This window comes from Monodon monoceros, unplaced genomic scaffold, assembly GCF_005190385.1.
Source record: "Monodon monoceros isolate NGI ecotype Baffin Bay Population unplaced genomic scaffold, NGI_Narwhal_1 Super_Scaffold_20, whole genome shotgun sequence".
NCBI classification, from domain to species: Eukaryota; Metazoa; Chordata; class Mammalia; order Artiodactyla; family Monodontidae; genus Monodon; species Monodon monoceros.
The window spans coordinates 29,787,490-29,803,992 of NW_021703777.1; the positions used below are offsets into that span (position 1 = coordinate 29,787,490).

At 33.4% G+C, this 16,503-nt stretch overlaps 1 protein-coding gene across 6 annotated transcripts in view; it reads right to left on the reverse strand.

Moving 5' to 3' along the window:
- LRBA (LPS responsive beige-like anchor protein) overlaps positions 1–16,503 on the reverse strand; it is a 747,970-nt gene that overhangs the window by 608,104 nt on the left and 123,363 nt on the right. For all 6 annotated transcript variants that reach the window (XM_029235039.1, XM_029235041.1, XM_029235037.1 and 3 more), the window contains 8 exons: positions 13,155–13,352; positions 12,845–12,978; positions 10,754–10,862; positions 10,292–10,444; positions 6,183–6,351; positions 3,785–3,864; positions 2,426–2,488; positions 447–544 (listed from right to left, as the gene is read on the reverse strand). In XM_029235039.1, coding sequence (XP_029090872.1) covers positions 447–544; positions 2,426–2,488; positions 3,785–3,864; positions 6,183–6,351; positions 10,292–10,444; positions 10,754–10,862; positions 12,845–12,978; positions 13,155–13,352 — 1,004 coding nt within the window. The remainder of the gene's footprint in view (positions 1–446; positions 545–2,425; positions 2,489–3,784; positions 3,865–6,182; positions 6,352–10,291; positions 10,445–10,753; positions 10,863–12,844; positions 12,979–13,154; positions 13,353–16,503) is intronic.

A 16,503-nucleotide genomic window follows, 5' to 3' on the forward strand; every position in this document is an offset into this window, starting at 1 on the left:
CTGGTGTTTAAGCCACCTGCTCTAGGGTATTTTGTTAAGGCAGCCCGAGAGGACTAATACAATGATGATTTGGGATTGGGGATGGAAGAGGTTATGTTTTAAAGGGAAGTTAGAGATCACCTCTTGGATCACAATTGAATATTTTTGTTTTAGGACCTAAAGATAAGTCTTCTGAAGAATTCGACCTTACAATAGCAGTATAATAGCACTAACCATACAAAATACTGGAATGATTTGCCTGATCTGTCCTCACATACTAAATAGTAGTAACACAGCCTCTATATTTAAAGATTTTTTCAAAAAACGTAAGACATGAAATAAAAAGCTCTTATATCTTAAATCATTTTATAAGATCCAGTAATAATTTTCATATCTAAGAATCTGTCATTTCCAAACTGATCTCTTCTATTAAATATATTAAAATTCTTGAAATGTTAAACTCTTACCGTAACCCATTCCTTTGGTCAAAAGCAGGTATCATAGAATTAGGATGTTCTGACATTAATGCAACAAGCAGCTGTAGGACGTCCATTAGATTGTCATCCTAAAATTATTTTAGAATTTTTTTAAATAAAGAAAAACAACTTATTTGGACAATGACTATTTCTCAAACAATGAATTTTAACTTAAAAAAAAATAAGTAGACAGCTATACGAATCCACTCTTTTTAAGCAAACATTCTTTACATACGCATGTTCACCTGCATAACTCAAAATACACAACACCAAATAGTCAAATAATTTCTTAATCAAAGATATAAAATGTCTCTTATATTGTATCAAGATTTCCTAAAACATATTCCATTGATATAACAGATACTGATTTACAGATTTTTTTTTTTTTTTAAAGGAAGGATTATACGGCAAGAAATTGGGCAGTGGGGAGGAAGGACAGGTTGTTCTTTTTATTACAGCAAGACATATTGAAGCTTTAATATGCTAATAGATGTTGTGATATGCTGGTAGTGCTGGGGACAACATACTGTGTATCACTTTCTAAACTTATTTAACTAGGACCACTGTGCACTAAGCCTCTCAAGAAACTAGTTCTGAAAGAAGACCTTTTGGGAAATGATAACTGGATAGTTCTCTTATATTATCTGTTGTTAGTATTAAAGATATAGATGATCAATAAATGTTTATTGTGTCAACATGCTACTGTATATGGTATAATTTGATAACACTTGCATAAGAGCACAGTAGTAAACACTTATGAGTACTGAAATCTAAAAATTTCAGGAAAATCCTTTACAACCTCTGTTGCATATCATTAGGGCCTACTTGGGCATTACAAATCCAAAGACTAAAGGGAAGCAGCAGTTAGTCATCTCTATGGTACCCTGCCTCCAGGTTTCCATTCACTGCTCTTGAACTTTTGCTGTGGAAGCTACTTGAATATTTAATTTTCAATATGCTAAGTAAATGGTCTAGAAGTAGGGCACTGAGCCTTTGGAAAACTGTTATTTGAAGGACATGAACAATCCCTGATTTAATAGTTTCAGAGAAAACAGAAGATCACTGTGACTTCCAGTTTCTCCCTTATTCATAAGGAGAATATTTCAATATTTTGGTCCCTAAGGGTCAAGAAAATCTAAAAATAAAATAGAATATCCTACTCAAGAAGAAAAAGAAATCACAATCATTAATGTTTGAGTCAAATATGATCCAATCAGGAAATTTAACCCATTCTTTTCTGCCCCAATTAACAAAGATAGGTCCAAACCATATCTCTCATCTATTAATGATTTTAAAAGGTACTATATCATGCTGTAACAAATATGTGAACTCAGAAAAAATGAATTATAACACAGGAATGTAAATTATCATATAAATGTTGTGCTTTATATGAAATTAATTTCAGATTCTACTTATTTAAAACATGTTTAATCAGATTATTTATTTAGACTATATCTGGCATATATTACATTTTTGCAATGCTAAAAAATAAAGGAAAAAACTCCAGACATTTCAACCTATTTATTTTCAACCTCCTTTTCAACCATATAATTTTAAATCAACCATAAATGAGTTGTTTAACTTAACGGTATTTGATTATACAAAATCAGTGGGAAGACTTATGAATTTAAAAGTCCAATCATTTTTAGTCATTTTCATTATCTATTTTTCCATTTCTTACACTGGTTCCTGGAAATAAACTGAAAGTATTCTTTGGTATAGTTCATTACTAGGTCAATGAGATCTAATTTTAACACTTTTTAAAAGCCTTTCATGATTATTCGCAAAGGCATCTTGTGGTAATAAAGAATATTTAAATGAAGACTGCTAACATTTAGTTCCTAGATACTAAATACTCTCCATTATAGTTACATCGTTAACAAAAGATTTCTTTAACTATTTTACTTTTAAAAACGCGCATCATGCGACTTCAAAAAATAAAATCCCAACATATAAAATTCAAATGTTACCTCATGCATAGTGAGTAGATAATTAAGAATGGCCTGTAGCTCATCTTCCTTTACTCCAGAATCCTTTAAAAACATAAGACAACTATCTTATGCTTACATATATAAAACTTTTTTGAAAACGGAAATTATACACACAGATTTCTCAACTTGGTGAGTTGCTATAAATATAAAAAGATAATGTAATATAAAAATCTAAATTTAAAATAAAATTTCGGGGAAGCACTAAAGACATGCAGTATGCAACACAGTGTAGAAGTCAAAAGAGATCAGACATCAGTATCCCGTTTTTGGCACCTTATATGATAACCTATCTAGTAAAGCTTCAGAATCCTGACATAAGAAAAATAATAATTAAAAACAAGTAAAAGGGTATTACTCAACACCTATCACTCCTCTAAATACAGAAGACCATTTTTCTGTTTATTTTTTTCTATTAAATTTGGACAGTAAAATGAATAGTTTCTAAAATTACCAAGTTAAAATGTCAGGTACTAAAAATTGAGTAGTAATTTCACTGGGAAAAACACTGCACTTTTAAATATGAATGCATTATGAAAATTTTCAAACTACTGTATTATTAATCATAAAACAAAGCTGAAATCTCAGAAAAGAACAATAAGAATTAGGAAACAAAACACAGTAGGAAAGAATAGAAACAGACAATTTAAAGGTTAAATTTTTTAATAAATGGAAATAAGATATCTGACTCTGAAAGATATACTAACAGTTAGGTCCATTTACCATAACATTATGTGACAGCTAATAAAGCATTAAATTGTAAAGAATAAGAAATAAAATGATATAGGAAAATACTGAATAAAACACTGGCAACAAATATATTTATATATTGGCATCTTATAAAACCAAAACACCATCCTTAAAAATAATATTAAATTTTACTTTACTGATAGTAGAATGAAATGGGACAAAATGTAATCATTTCTATCTGGTACATTTATATAGCAAAATTATTTTTCAAAATCTGAATGTCAGGTACAAGGAATCTCTAAAATTGAAACCTCCTTGAGGAGCTCTGTTGACTACTGTATCACCAGTTCTAAGAATAGTAGAAGTAATAGAAACTCAGTAAATATTTGCTGAATGAAAGAATGAATACACCTGAACTCCAACAGAAATTCATATAATACATATTACGATTATCAATTTCCAATTCTGCATTAATGTTTATCAATTATATGCCTACGGAGAAAAAACAAACAAGGAAATAAATATCTTTAAAAGTTTTTTCCACTGTGTAAACCTATTAATAGAGCAAAGAGTAAACAAACCAAGATTGTATTTTATGTGAAATTTTAAGTTCAACACACACATGCTATAGGGTAAGAAATATGAACTCACCTTCATCACTAATTGCTTAATGAACATCAACAAGAACGCTCGTAGAGAAAGCATTTCTTTTTGATTAGGTCGTGGTCCATCTTTTAAAAAGACAAACACATACACACACTGAGTATTTCAAAAACCTCAAAGTTAAGTATAAAATTCTCATTCCCAATAGTTTTTCCACCTATTTATAAGAAACATAAAGGTCAGTTTCCTGAAGAGTTTAATGCCTCTAGAAGGACGAGCATTCAATCTCACGTGCAATTGTATATACAATGCTCCAAATGTACAAAATAGGTTATGTAGAAACTACAATGAAAATGTTTGTTTTTGGGTAAGGTCAAAGGAATTTTAAAACATAAAAATGAGGTAACAAGTTTATACTTAGTTTTAAAAGACTCTCTTGGAATGTTACTATGGCAACATAAGTTTATAAAGAAAAAAGCAAAAGAAAATCTAAACTTTATATGTGAATTTAGTATGAAAAAACTTTTTTCTATTGAGACCACTGTATAAGCTAATACAAAAAGCTCAAAGTATACCTCAACACAGTATCGTTCATGAAGAAGGGAAACATTGTGTTGACCTCCTCTGACATCTCCTCCTCTTCTTGAGAAAGTGCTTGGTCACACATGGCTCACATTAAAGTCAATTTTCATGTCTCAAACATACAATTCCCAAGTAGAAAGCTTGTAGAAAGCTTTTGAAACCAAACACCCATTGTCCTAAGATCCTAATTTAAGTACTTGTCTGCCTCATATTTTCTGCAATTTTCCCCCCACTAATCACTATTTACAGCTAGCTCCTGGACCACCAAAGCATAGGACCACCATTACCTTGAACAGATCAATTAAAATAGGAAGAAAATTGTTTAAAATTTGTTCCACATGACAATTCCTAGACAAAGAATAGGTTACAGAGTTACAATACAATTGCAAAGTTTGTCCAGCTCTCTCACTTGAAGTATAAGACTTTCCCAAGGTCGCTAATCAGTTATAAAATCAAGGCCAGAATATAATACTAACACCTAGGACAGTACATGACACACCTATAGCAGCATGAAATAATCAGAAGGAAATTATAGCCTAGTTCTAGATCTGCCACAACCTCTCCAGCTTAAACAGATCATGTAACTTCCATATGTCCTCATAGCTTTCTAAATTATAGCTAGCATATTATATTGTCTGAGAATAAATCGAGTTTATTTTGAAAGGGATAGAAAAAGTATTATACAAATATGAAACCTCGTCTTTGTAAATCACTGAACAACCAAAGCCTTTGAGTAAAATCAGAATGTATGTTGTTAGACTCTCCAGCATCTATTTCCTGATTTCAAGCAACAGCTCTCAATTTTTATAAAGGGACTGAACCCATCTTCACACTCACACCATGTGTTTTGGAGGTAAGAAGGGCCTCCATGCCTGGGCAATCTGAAGAATACCTGCCACACAGATGGACAAACGAGCCAACGAGCAACAAAGAGACTAAAAGGAACTTGTGCTGGAAATGCTCAATACAGGCAGATGCTCTTTTGCTGGATTTAAATTTGTGAGGATGTGAAGGTAGAGTGGTTGTCTGCCACTCTAAAAAGAGAGAGATTATATGAAAAAAGCCAACACAGAAGAACTGGGAAATTGAGGGAGACAAACTGGGTCCAAAGGCTGTATTTTGAACCCCTGTACCAAGTCCTACTGAAACTACCAGTTTATATGAGCTGGTTAACCCTCTTTTATGATATAAGCCAATTTGAAGCAGGTTTGGCAATACTTAAAACCAAAAGAGCCACCATTTGTGAAACTTTTTATTATGACCCCTTCCAAGAACTACTGACATGATCAATGAACACTATCCTTCCAGTAATTTAGTCCTGATTATATAGGAAAATAATTACTGAAATTCTGTAATTTCATTATATTATTTATTAGAAGCAGATACTCCCTACCCCTGGAAAAAATCTCCATCTCCCAAACAACACTGTTGTCAGTGATTCTCCTTGGGATAACTAGACTCAACATCAATACCAGTGGCTAATATAGAATTTCTTCTCATTCTCAATGCCTTAAAAATCATCCTAGTCATATTTGCCCTCAAACAACTCATACTAGCAAAACTACCATTCTTCTATAAAAGTAGCGAGTTATTAACCTCTGGCAACCACGATTTAGGACAAACTATTAAAATTATCAACGAGATTTAAAATTTTACCATGATGAGATTTAGGAAAACTTCCAGAAGAGTGTAATAGTATTGGGAAAGACAGAAAGAGACAGAAAGAGAGAGAGAGAGAGAGAGAGAGAGAGAGAAAGAAAGAGAGAGAGAGAGAAAGAATGAAAGAGAGAGAAAGAAAAGAAAAGAAAGAAAAAAAATCCTGATTTGCCATATATATATAATGTAATATACAGAGATGATATACCTAATCCTTTTGGGGTGATACCACTCCGATCCTGAGGATTCACCGCCCAATAGTAGTACTTCAGTGTATGCATGATGAGAAGCACTGTTCCAACTCTCCGAATGGCATTATATATGTTGACTGTACCAATGAATTCCGTAGACAGATAAGTATAGAGTGTCAACTGAACCTAGAGAATCAAAATGAAGAGCTCAAATCAAAGAAGCTGACCAGCATTTTACCTCTGTTTCCAGGAATACCCTCAGCTGCTCTACTTGGACCATACTTGTTCCAAAAAGCAAGCTGTTTAGCTTGATAATAACATTCATGTTAACAGATGACACATATCCACTGACACATACAAGCACACATACTCCTTATAAAATAAAAGCAGGCAAATGCTTCTTATACAGTAGCACTATAAAGTAAACACCCCCAAATATATCAAATTTTTGCAGCACTATTCCATGGAAAAAACTGTTTGGTTTCTATTTAGCAATCAGCAATTATTCATGAACTTATGTAACTTCTTTAGAACAAATCTCCTACTTATGCTATGTATAGTTGTTTTCAAAAGCTAGAAATTGTCTTTGTTTTAGAGAAAATTGTCTCTGTTTTAGAGAAAATTAGCAGCTGGAATAACTCAAAAGAAAAAAAAAGAAGTAGAAGTAACAAAAAAAGTAAGAAAAAGTCAAAAGAAAGAAAATCATATAAAAATATGTAAAGCCTACCTTAAGAAATATTTATTAGAAAAATAGGATTCTGTTATAACAGCTTATTACTACAAAGACTGTAATTATAAAATTATAGTCTCTAAAATTCAAAAACAATTATACTTTAGGACTCATAATAGCACAAAATAAGGACCACTTTTGGTCTACTTTCATATCAAAATCAAGAATACTTTATAAACTAAACAATACTAAGTACGGTATTAAATTTGGCCAAAACCCACACTACTCCTGATTATTTACAACTGAACATTTATGTTACCTTCCCAGACACTGAGGGCATTTTCATTTTTAACCCTGAAAGATAAAAATTAGTTGTGTATCTTCCACATGCCCTATAAACAATCAAGGTTAAATAATTAGGGAGTCAATCAGTAATCATACATGGTAAAGAGTGGCAGATTCTGAACCACTTAAAATTGAGGCTTGGAAGATGCTTGTAGTTTAGAAAACCATAAATATGCTAAAATCCACAGACTTGCTGAAAGATAACATTACTTTGATGTAGCCACTGCTGTTCAAATAGATAGGCCCAGCTTACTTGTCACTGAGGATACATAGCACTTTCTACGACATGGTTCAAATTCTTAACCATGCTGTTTCAGTCATGCAGAAAATATTTACCTCCACCTATATGTGCAGCACTGTATTATTGAAAATACAGTGGCATAGACACTGTCCCTCAGTAGCTGAAAATCTAATGGAGAATATAAAAAATACACAAATTTAAGTGAAAAAATAAAAGGTAATAAAGACACCTCACCTACTGAAACATAAGAAAGGTCATGTGGCAATAAACAAGTGCCATACAGCTATTAAATACTATTAATTCAGAGGCCAGAGAAATTATTTTAGGGTAAGCTAAAACAGTCAAGAAAAGTTTCACTAATAAAGGCAGTATTAAGGTAGCCTTTGAAGATGAGTAGAACAATAGGTAGACAGAACAAAAGAGGAAATTTCAAACAGGGAAAACGGTGGATGATACAAAAAGTTTCGCCAAATCTAGAACAACCATCCTCATTCTTGACTGTACATTAAAATACCTGAAAAACATTTTTAAAATACCGATGTCTGGGTCCTGTCCCAGACCAATTAAATTAGAATCTAGGGTGGAGGGAGTGGGATTCTGGTTTGGTTTTGTTTTGTTTGAAAAAAAACAAAAAGCCTCTCCCAACTAATTCTATAGACAGCCAAGATTAAGAACCACTGCTCTAGGATAACCTTTTGTACCCACCTAGACATTGAGGACAAGTGAGTTTTTCACAAAGAAAGCCTAGAAAGAATTGGCGTGAAGACCTAATGCTTTATTCTGAAAACAACGAGAAACCATTACAAGTTTGGAGGCTAAGAAATGATCTGATGAGAGTGATATGTTAAAAGCATAAAGGAATTCTGGCAAAGAATGATAAATTAAGATATGGAAAAGTGGAGAAAGTCAGTCTACCGAGAAATGAACAGGATTTAACAGCAACATATTGGAGACCTCAAGATTATTCATATTCTACTTATGAATAAACCTTTCCTCTTTCACTCTTTATATCATCTAATAACCACACAAATTACACACTAACATCTGTCTTTCCCATTACACCTAAATTCTATGAGGGCAGGAATCAGATCTGTCTTGCTCACCACTGTATCCACAGTGCCCAGCATAAAGCAGCCACTCAGCAAATGAAAGACTGCTACCTACAAGAAAATTCATCTCTCTTGTTAGGTCATTTCAAAGCCTGTCTCTGAGCAGATCAAACTTAAATAGATATTATAAATGACTGTGAGCACCCTTTTCCAAAAGCAAAGATTGATTCATACAATCATACCCTCCTCAACTTTGGTAACCAGAGGTGAATTTACCATGAAGCTAATGAAGCTTAAACTTCATGCCCACTCATCTAGACATGTTCCTTCCAAGACCCTAAACCTAATTTTGCATGCAGTATGTTGTATTCTTTTTCTTAAAAAGCTCCTTCCTCCCCCAAACTGTATGACCTTCAGGTCAAAACAAACTTTGCATCTGCCGTTTGTTATAACTACCTTTATAATAAAATTACATATAACCCCTCATGGATACACAAAGCAGGAGGCTGAAACAAAAGTTAACTTTAACATTACCAAATCAACTGCAAATTCTGAAGAGGAAATTAAAGAAAATTATTAACAAGGAAAAGGTAAGAAATAGAGTGTAATAATATGATGGACTTAAGGAAACGATACAATGAAAATTTTTAAATATTCCCCTACAAGTAAGTATCTCATAAAAAGAGGCTTTTTGACCACTTCAAAAGAGGCCCAAAGCCTTACAAATAGGCTGCTTAGTAAGACAAAGAAGTGTTTAGTAAAGGTTTAAAAAGTAACTTGAAACAATCCTTGAAAAGAAATAAGACTGAGGGTCATAGAAGAGAAAAAGGTCAAATTTGAACCCAGAGATAAAAAGCTACAACCTCCAGCTGCCTCCTTTGATTATTTCCAAATGGCAATCAGAGTCAGCAGCTGTTTTTCTCCTTAACATTTGAAAAGGGCAGCTGAAACTAAGATACTATGACTCCAGAAAAGCAGAAAAGTCTGCAGACATTTTTTTCCGACAACTAGAGTAAGTATGTGTTATTCCAACCTGAACGATGGTAAACACTTGCAAGTGAACCAAAAGAGAGAGGGGGAGAGGGGAAATCAAATTTTTAGGATAACTTAATAGAACATTAGGATTTATCAAAGGTTTTATTTATATATTTTATCACAAATTCACTTATGTTCACTTAATGTAATTGATTTGCTGTTACAATACTAAATAAATTACTGTGTAAAATATAACTGTATTTAATAATTTGAATTAATGTGAAATTAAAATGATTAAATGTGACCTGTATATCATGGAAGCCTTCAAGAAACGGTGACATTTCAGCTGTTCCTGTAAGAATTAAACTCAAGAGCTCATCACGTTGGTGGAAGGAATATGTGTGTATAAAAGAGTGAGAGAGAGCACAGTGAGTATGTATTTATATATATGTATGCATACATACATATGGATACATAGATATATATGTATGTATATTTGCAATAGAACAGAGCTACAGTTGATAGGAAACATTATATTTACACTGGAACTATCCAACTTTGGTTTAGTAAGTATAAATCAAAGTCTCTCTCAAATAAAATTTTATTTAACAACAGAAAATAAAGACTATAGCTTTTTTAAAAAAGAAATACTGATATTGCTTTAGGAAGGGAGGAAGGGAGGGAAAAAATACTGACTTGCAAAAGTATATTTAGTCAAAAAATGCATTCCACTGAAATCTTACATAATAGCATGTAAAAGGATAAAAGAAAATCCTTGTAATTATCACTCTTCTCAAGTACAAAAACTTACTGAACATATTAGCACAAAATCAATATATGTATTACCTTGGCTGGGGTATGAATCCATATAGCTGGGTTAAGAAGAATGTGATCACACAATTGCTTGAGTAGGGGCATCCCATTCTGCAGATTACTCAGATATTTTGAAAATGCAAGGCAAAGTTCAAGTACTGCTCTGCTGACATGGGATTTGGAAGACTACAGAGGAAGATATTTCAAAGGTCACTACCAACACAAACAAGGTAAGTAAATTAAAGACTGTCAATACCAGAAAAAAGTAGGTCCACAAATTATATGCTCAAAGTTAAAGATGCCATGAGACTCAATACCACAGTCCTCTAATAAAGCAGTGGGGGCAAGTTAAAACAACAAAAGGTTATTTTAATTTAGGTAATTTTATATAATCAAGGAGACACACTTGCAGACAGAATTTCTCAACCACTTAGGAGACTAAGTTTCATGGCCTGCAAATTAAGAATCAAAAATGTAAAGCATTTGATACTTTACCTTTTCAAGACTATATCCTATTACCAAAAAGCCCTTGCAGGCAAGCATCTGCTCTTGCATAGCAATTGAGTTCTTCAACAGCTCCATGATAAAAGCCAGCAAAGTTGAACTGGAATAAGAAAAAAGACACTGGTTTGAAAAAGCATATTCTATTTTAAAAAAAGGGGGGGGGTTAAATAGATGCAGTCTTTCATCCATCTTAATAAAAAGTTTCTATTCCAAGGAAATTGACACTCTACTAAAACTGCCTCCAACATTATTTTAGGATTAAAATTTAATGGAAGATTAGGATTTATTACTCAAATATTTAGTTCATATCCTTTATCACAAATATATTAATAAATGAATCACTTAGAAACAATATGAAAAACATGCATGAAATAGAGCAAAATTAGGAATGTGCAAAAACAAGTAATAAAATGACTAACATAAGTATATTAAAGCCCTGAAGAATGGATGTAACTTAGATGAGCAAGTGTATTCAATTTTGGAGGGTTAGAGGCCAAATAGAACGAAAAGATGTGGCGCAAACAGACTAGGATAGATAGCCTCCAAATGTGTTAGGGCTCCAAACTGGCCTAATTTGAACAGAGCATAGGGTTCATAAAGGGGAAAATAAGAAAGTAAAGCTGTAGACAAACTGAAGTACTTGAATAATAATTTAAGAATTTTGTGCATTATCCCAACAGAAAAACCGTAAAGTAGTAAGACTACAGCCATGCTCCCAACCTCACAACTTGTAGATACTCAAAATGGAATGGAATAAGGTTGGCTGTTAGTCCTTCTCAAAAGTCTTGACAGATTTCCACAAAGAAAGGGAGAACAGCCAACCTCCTCCACAAAAGTACTTTTAACTGTCAGCAATTCCAATAATGGTGAAAAGTTAATAAAAAAAAAAAGAAACTGAGCCCTGTTATAAAGGTTTTAGACCAGGATGCAAAAAAATTTTATGAAGTAGCAATATGTCAAGAATAATATTATTTTAAATTTTTTAAATGTAGTCAATACTAGCTTTGATACATAATTCCTTTAAAAAAAAAGTCATTCCATTGCCTAAAAATAATCTGGAAAAATTATTACATCATTAAATATATACATTGGTAGTAAACCTCAAGTCGCACATAAAAGTAGAAATTAGAAAGAGAATTTCAAAACAGGAGAACAAAAAACATTAAAATCATTCAAATAATTAAACATAATTACTTTATTATAAATAGATTCACTAAATTATACAGCCATGAAAAATTCATTTAGACACCCTTTCCAACATTGTAATAACTTGTCCTAGAATTCATGTCTCTTCCTTTTCTACACTCAACACTACAACAAAGGGGACAAAGGTGCCAAATTTATGATCTAATTTTTAAAAACCATATCACTTATTATGTAACATAATCAAAAATTTTTAGATTTCAATTACTTACTAGCAATCAATAATAATTAAATATGGAAAGATGAATTACCATAAGAAATCACTACCGCATAACCATTTAAAATATTTTAAAACTATATTTTAGACAAAAATACATACATTTCTGATAAATCTATTATCACTATGTCTAACTTTATTTGAAAATAACATTATTGGGACTTCCCTGGTGGCGCAGTGGTTAAGAATCCACCTGCCAATGCAGGTGACACGGGTTCGAGCCCTGGTCTGGGAAGATCCCACATGCCGTGGAGCAACTAAGCCCACGTGCCACAACTACTGAAGTCAACTCATCCAGAGCCCATGCTCCGTAACAAAGAGAAGCCACCTCAATTAGAAGCCCGCGCACCACAACAAAGAGTAGCCTCCACTCGCCGCAACTAGAGAAAGCCTGCGCCCAGCAACCAAGACCCAACGCAGCCATAAATTAATTATTTTAAAAAACATTATTATGTTTTTTTAGAGCTTCCATACCTCCTACTGATAAAGAACTTTAATATTATTATTATTGAACTGAATTTATAATCATTATAGTTCAAAAATTTCTTTATATTCTCTTTTAACCCTACAACAAATTTTAAAGTTTGAAAAAAATATTGTGTAGCTCAACAGTGATGAAAATAACTCTCACATCAAATGAAAGAAAAAACAAAAGCACTCACCATACAGTCAAGTCAACTTCATCAGATAAATACTGCCTATAATCCAACTGTGCAAAAAGTGGAAACAGCACTTGTACTCCTCCAATTGAATGCATGGCACTTTGGATGGAATGTGTTAAAACCGCCTTCACATCCTTGTAAAACAAAAAAACACAGTAAAGATTCCAATGATTCTTTTCCAAAACAATTCAAAATGAAACGTTACAAGAACAATAAAATGTTACATTACATGTCAGAAGCTACCAAATACAACTCAATAATACATCAAAATTTACCATTAAAAATATTCTTAAAATATTACCGCTAGTACCTGGAGCATGAGTGCATGTGGTGAATGAACAAAAATTGAAGGGCTGTCCTTAGGGGATGATTCGAGGCAAAGCTGGGCATCTGTGGCGCGTGGATTGTATGTGAATGCAATGGCACTAGAGAGTTTGCCATCATACAATAAAAGTTTGTGATGCTCAGCAAGGAACAGGTCACTTTCTGCTTTAAATTTAAATGTACCCTAAGAATTAATAAAAAGTAGAACAGTTAAGATAGGCCACAAAAAGAAAAATTAACTACAAATCACCAGAAATATAAAAATTTAAGTAGAACATTGATCATTTTCCTAACAATGTTAATTAAGAGAAGCCTTGCATGCTTAGTTACCTCTAAAGTAGACTGAATTCATTTTAAAGATATAATGGAAATCAAGTCAACTTGACATTAAAACCTTACATTTAAAAAAATGTAAAATTAATATCCTACACAGCATGTTTTGTTTTTTTTATTGTATTGTCTTTTTTCTAATTTTGGTAAAAAGAACATAATATAAAATTTACCATCTTAAACATTTTTAAGTGTACAGTGCAGTCTTGTTAACTACAGCACACTATTGTACAACAAATCTCTAGAACTTTTATGTCTCGTGAAATTGAAATTCCCGTTGAATAACAACTCATTTCCACTTCCCCCTTTACGCTGGCAAACATCATTCTACTTTATGATTCCATGAGTTTGACTACTTTATATAACTCAAACGAGGAGAGTCACAGAGTATTTGTCATTTTGTGACTGGTATAACATCCTTAAGATTCACCCATGCTGTAGGATGTGTCAGGGTTTTTTTTCTTTTTTAAAGCTGAATAATATTCCATTGTAAATACATACCACATTTTCTTTATTCATCCATCCATAGACAATTAGGTTTCTTTGACCTCTTATCTATTGTGAATAATGCTGCAATGAACAGGGGTGTACAAACAGCTCTTTCATATCCTGCTTTCAGTTCTTTTGCATATATACATAGAAGTAAGACTGCTCAATCATGTGGTAATTCTATTTTTTATTTCTTGAAGAATCACCATATTGTTTTCCATAGAGGCTGCACCATTTTACATTCCCACCAACATTGCATAAGGGTACCAATTTCTCCACACACCCTAAACCACACTTATTTTTATTTAATAATGGTCACACTAATGGGTGTAAGGTGATTATCTACTGTGGTTCTGATTTACACTTCTCTGATGACTAGTGACTTTGAGCATTTTTTCATATGCCTGTTACACATTTATATATTATCTTTGGAAAAAATTCTATTCAAGTCCTTTGCCCACTTTTTGTTTTGTTTTGTTTTTGCGGTACACGGACCTCTCACTGTTGTGGCCTCTCCTGTTGCGGAGCACAGGCTCCGGATGCGCAGGCTCAGCGGCCATGGCTCACAGGCCCAGCTGCTCTGCTGCACGTGGGATCTTCCCGAACCGGGTCAAGAACCCGCGTCCCCTGTATCGGCAGGCAGACTCTCAACCACTGCGCCACCAGGGAAGCCCCTTTGCCCACTTTTTAAATGAGCTGGGTTTGTTGTTCTTGTTGTTGAGTTGTAGGAGTTCATCATATACTCTGGATATTATTAACACTTTATCAGATATTTGGTTTAAAATATTGTCTCCCATTTCATGGGTTGCCTTTTTACACTGTTCCTTGATGCACAAAAATTTCAATGCACAAAAGATTTTAAGCTTGATGAAGTCTCATTTCATTGTCTATTTCTGTCTTTGTTTCCTATTTTTTTCGGTGTCATATCCAAGAAATCATTGCCAAACTCAATGTCATGAAGCTCTTCATGTGTTTTCATGCAGAAATCTTATGTGTAGGTCTTATGTTTAAGTCTTTATTTTGAGTTAATTTTAATGTATGGAAGGTAAGGATCCAACTTCATTCTTTTCCATGTGGTTATCCATTTTTTAAAACACCATGTGCTTAAGAGATTAAATTTATTTATTTATTTACTTATTTATTTATTTTTGGCTGTGTTGGGTCTTCATTGCTGCACACAGGCTTTCTCTAGTCGCAGCGAGCAGGGGCTACTCTTTGTTGCAGTGTGCTGGCTTCTCATTGCAGTGGCTTCTCTTGTTGCAGAGCATGGGCTCTAGGCATGTGGGCTTCAGTAGTTGTGGCACGCAGGCTCAGCAGTTGTGGCTTGCGGGCTTAGTTGCTCCACGGCATGTAGAATCTTCCCAAACCAGGACTCGAACCCGTGTCCCCTGCATTGGCAGGCAGATTCTTTACCACTGCGCCACCAGGGAAGTCCTGCTTAAGAGATTAATCTTTCCCCACTGCATGGTTTTGCATCCTTATAGAAGATCATTTCACCGTAAATACAAGGATTCATTTCTGGACTCTATTCTGTTCCATTAGTCTATGTATCTCCCTTTAAGCAAGTACCATAATGTTTTGATTACTGTAGCTTTGTAATATGTTTGAAATCCTGAAGTGTGAGACCTCTAAATTTGCTATTCTTTTTCAGATTGTTTTGGCTATTCAGGGACCCTTGAGATTCCATGTAAATTTTAGGGTGGATTTTTCATTACTGTAAAAAAATGCCATTGGGACATTGATAGGAATTACACTGAATCTGTAGATCACTTTGGGTAGCATGCATTTTTAACAATTTTAAGTCCTTCAGTCCATGAACACAAGATATCTTCCCATTTATTTGTGTCTTCTTCAATTCTTTCAGCTATATTTTACACTTTTCACTCACTGTACAAGTCTTCTGCCCCCTTGGTTAAGTTTATTCCTAAGTATTGCTTTTTATGCTATTATAAATGGGATTACTGTCTTATTTTCCTTTTCGGATTGTTCACTGATAGTATGTAGAAATACAACTGATTTTTGTTGCATATGATGTTGGCTGTGGGCTTTTCATATATGGTCTTATCATTTTGAAGGAGTTTCCTTTTATTTGTAATTTGTTGAGTGTTTTTATTATTAAAGGGTGTTGAATTTTGTCAAATACTTTCTCTGCATCTATTGAGATGATCGTGTAGTTTTTGTCCTTCACTCTGTTAATGTGGCGTATTACATTGTTTTTTTTCATATGTTGAACCAGCTTTACATTTCAGGAATAAATCCCAGTTGGTCATAGGGTATGACGCTTCTAATGTGCTCTTGAATTTGGTTTCCTACAATACTGTTGAGGATTTTTGCATTAATACCAATCGGGGATATTAATCTGTAGCTTTATTTTCTTGTAGTGTCTTTGTCTGGCTGTGGTTTCAGGGCAATGCTAAACTCAGAAAATGAGTTTGGAAGTGTTCCCTCCTCTTTATTTTTTGGAAGAGTTGAGGAGAATTGGTGTTAATTCTTCTTTAATGTTTGGTAGGATTCTC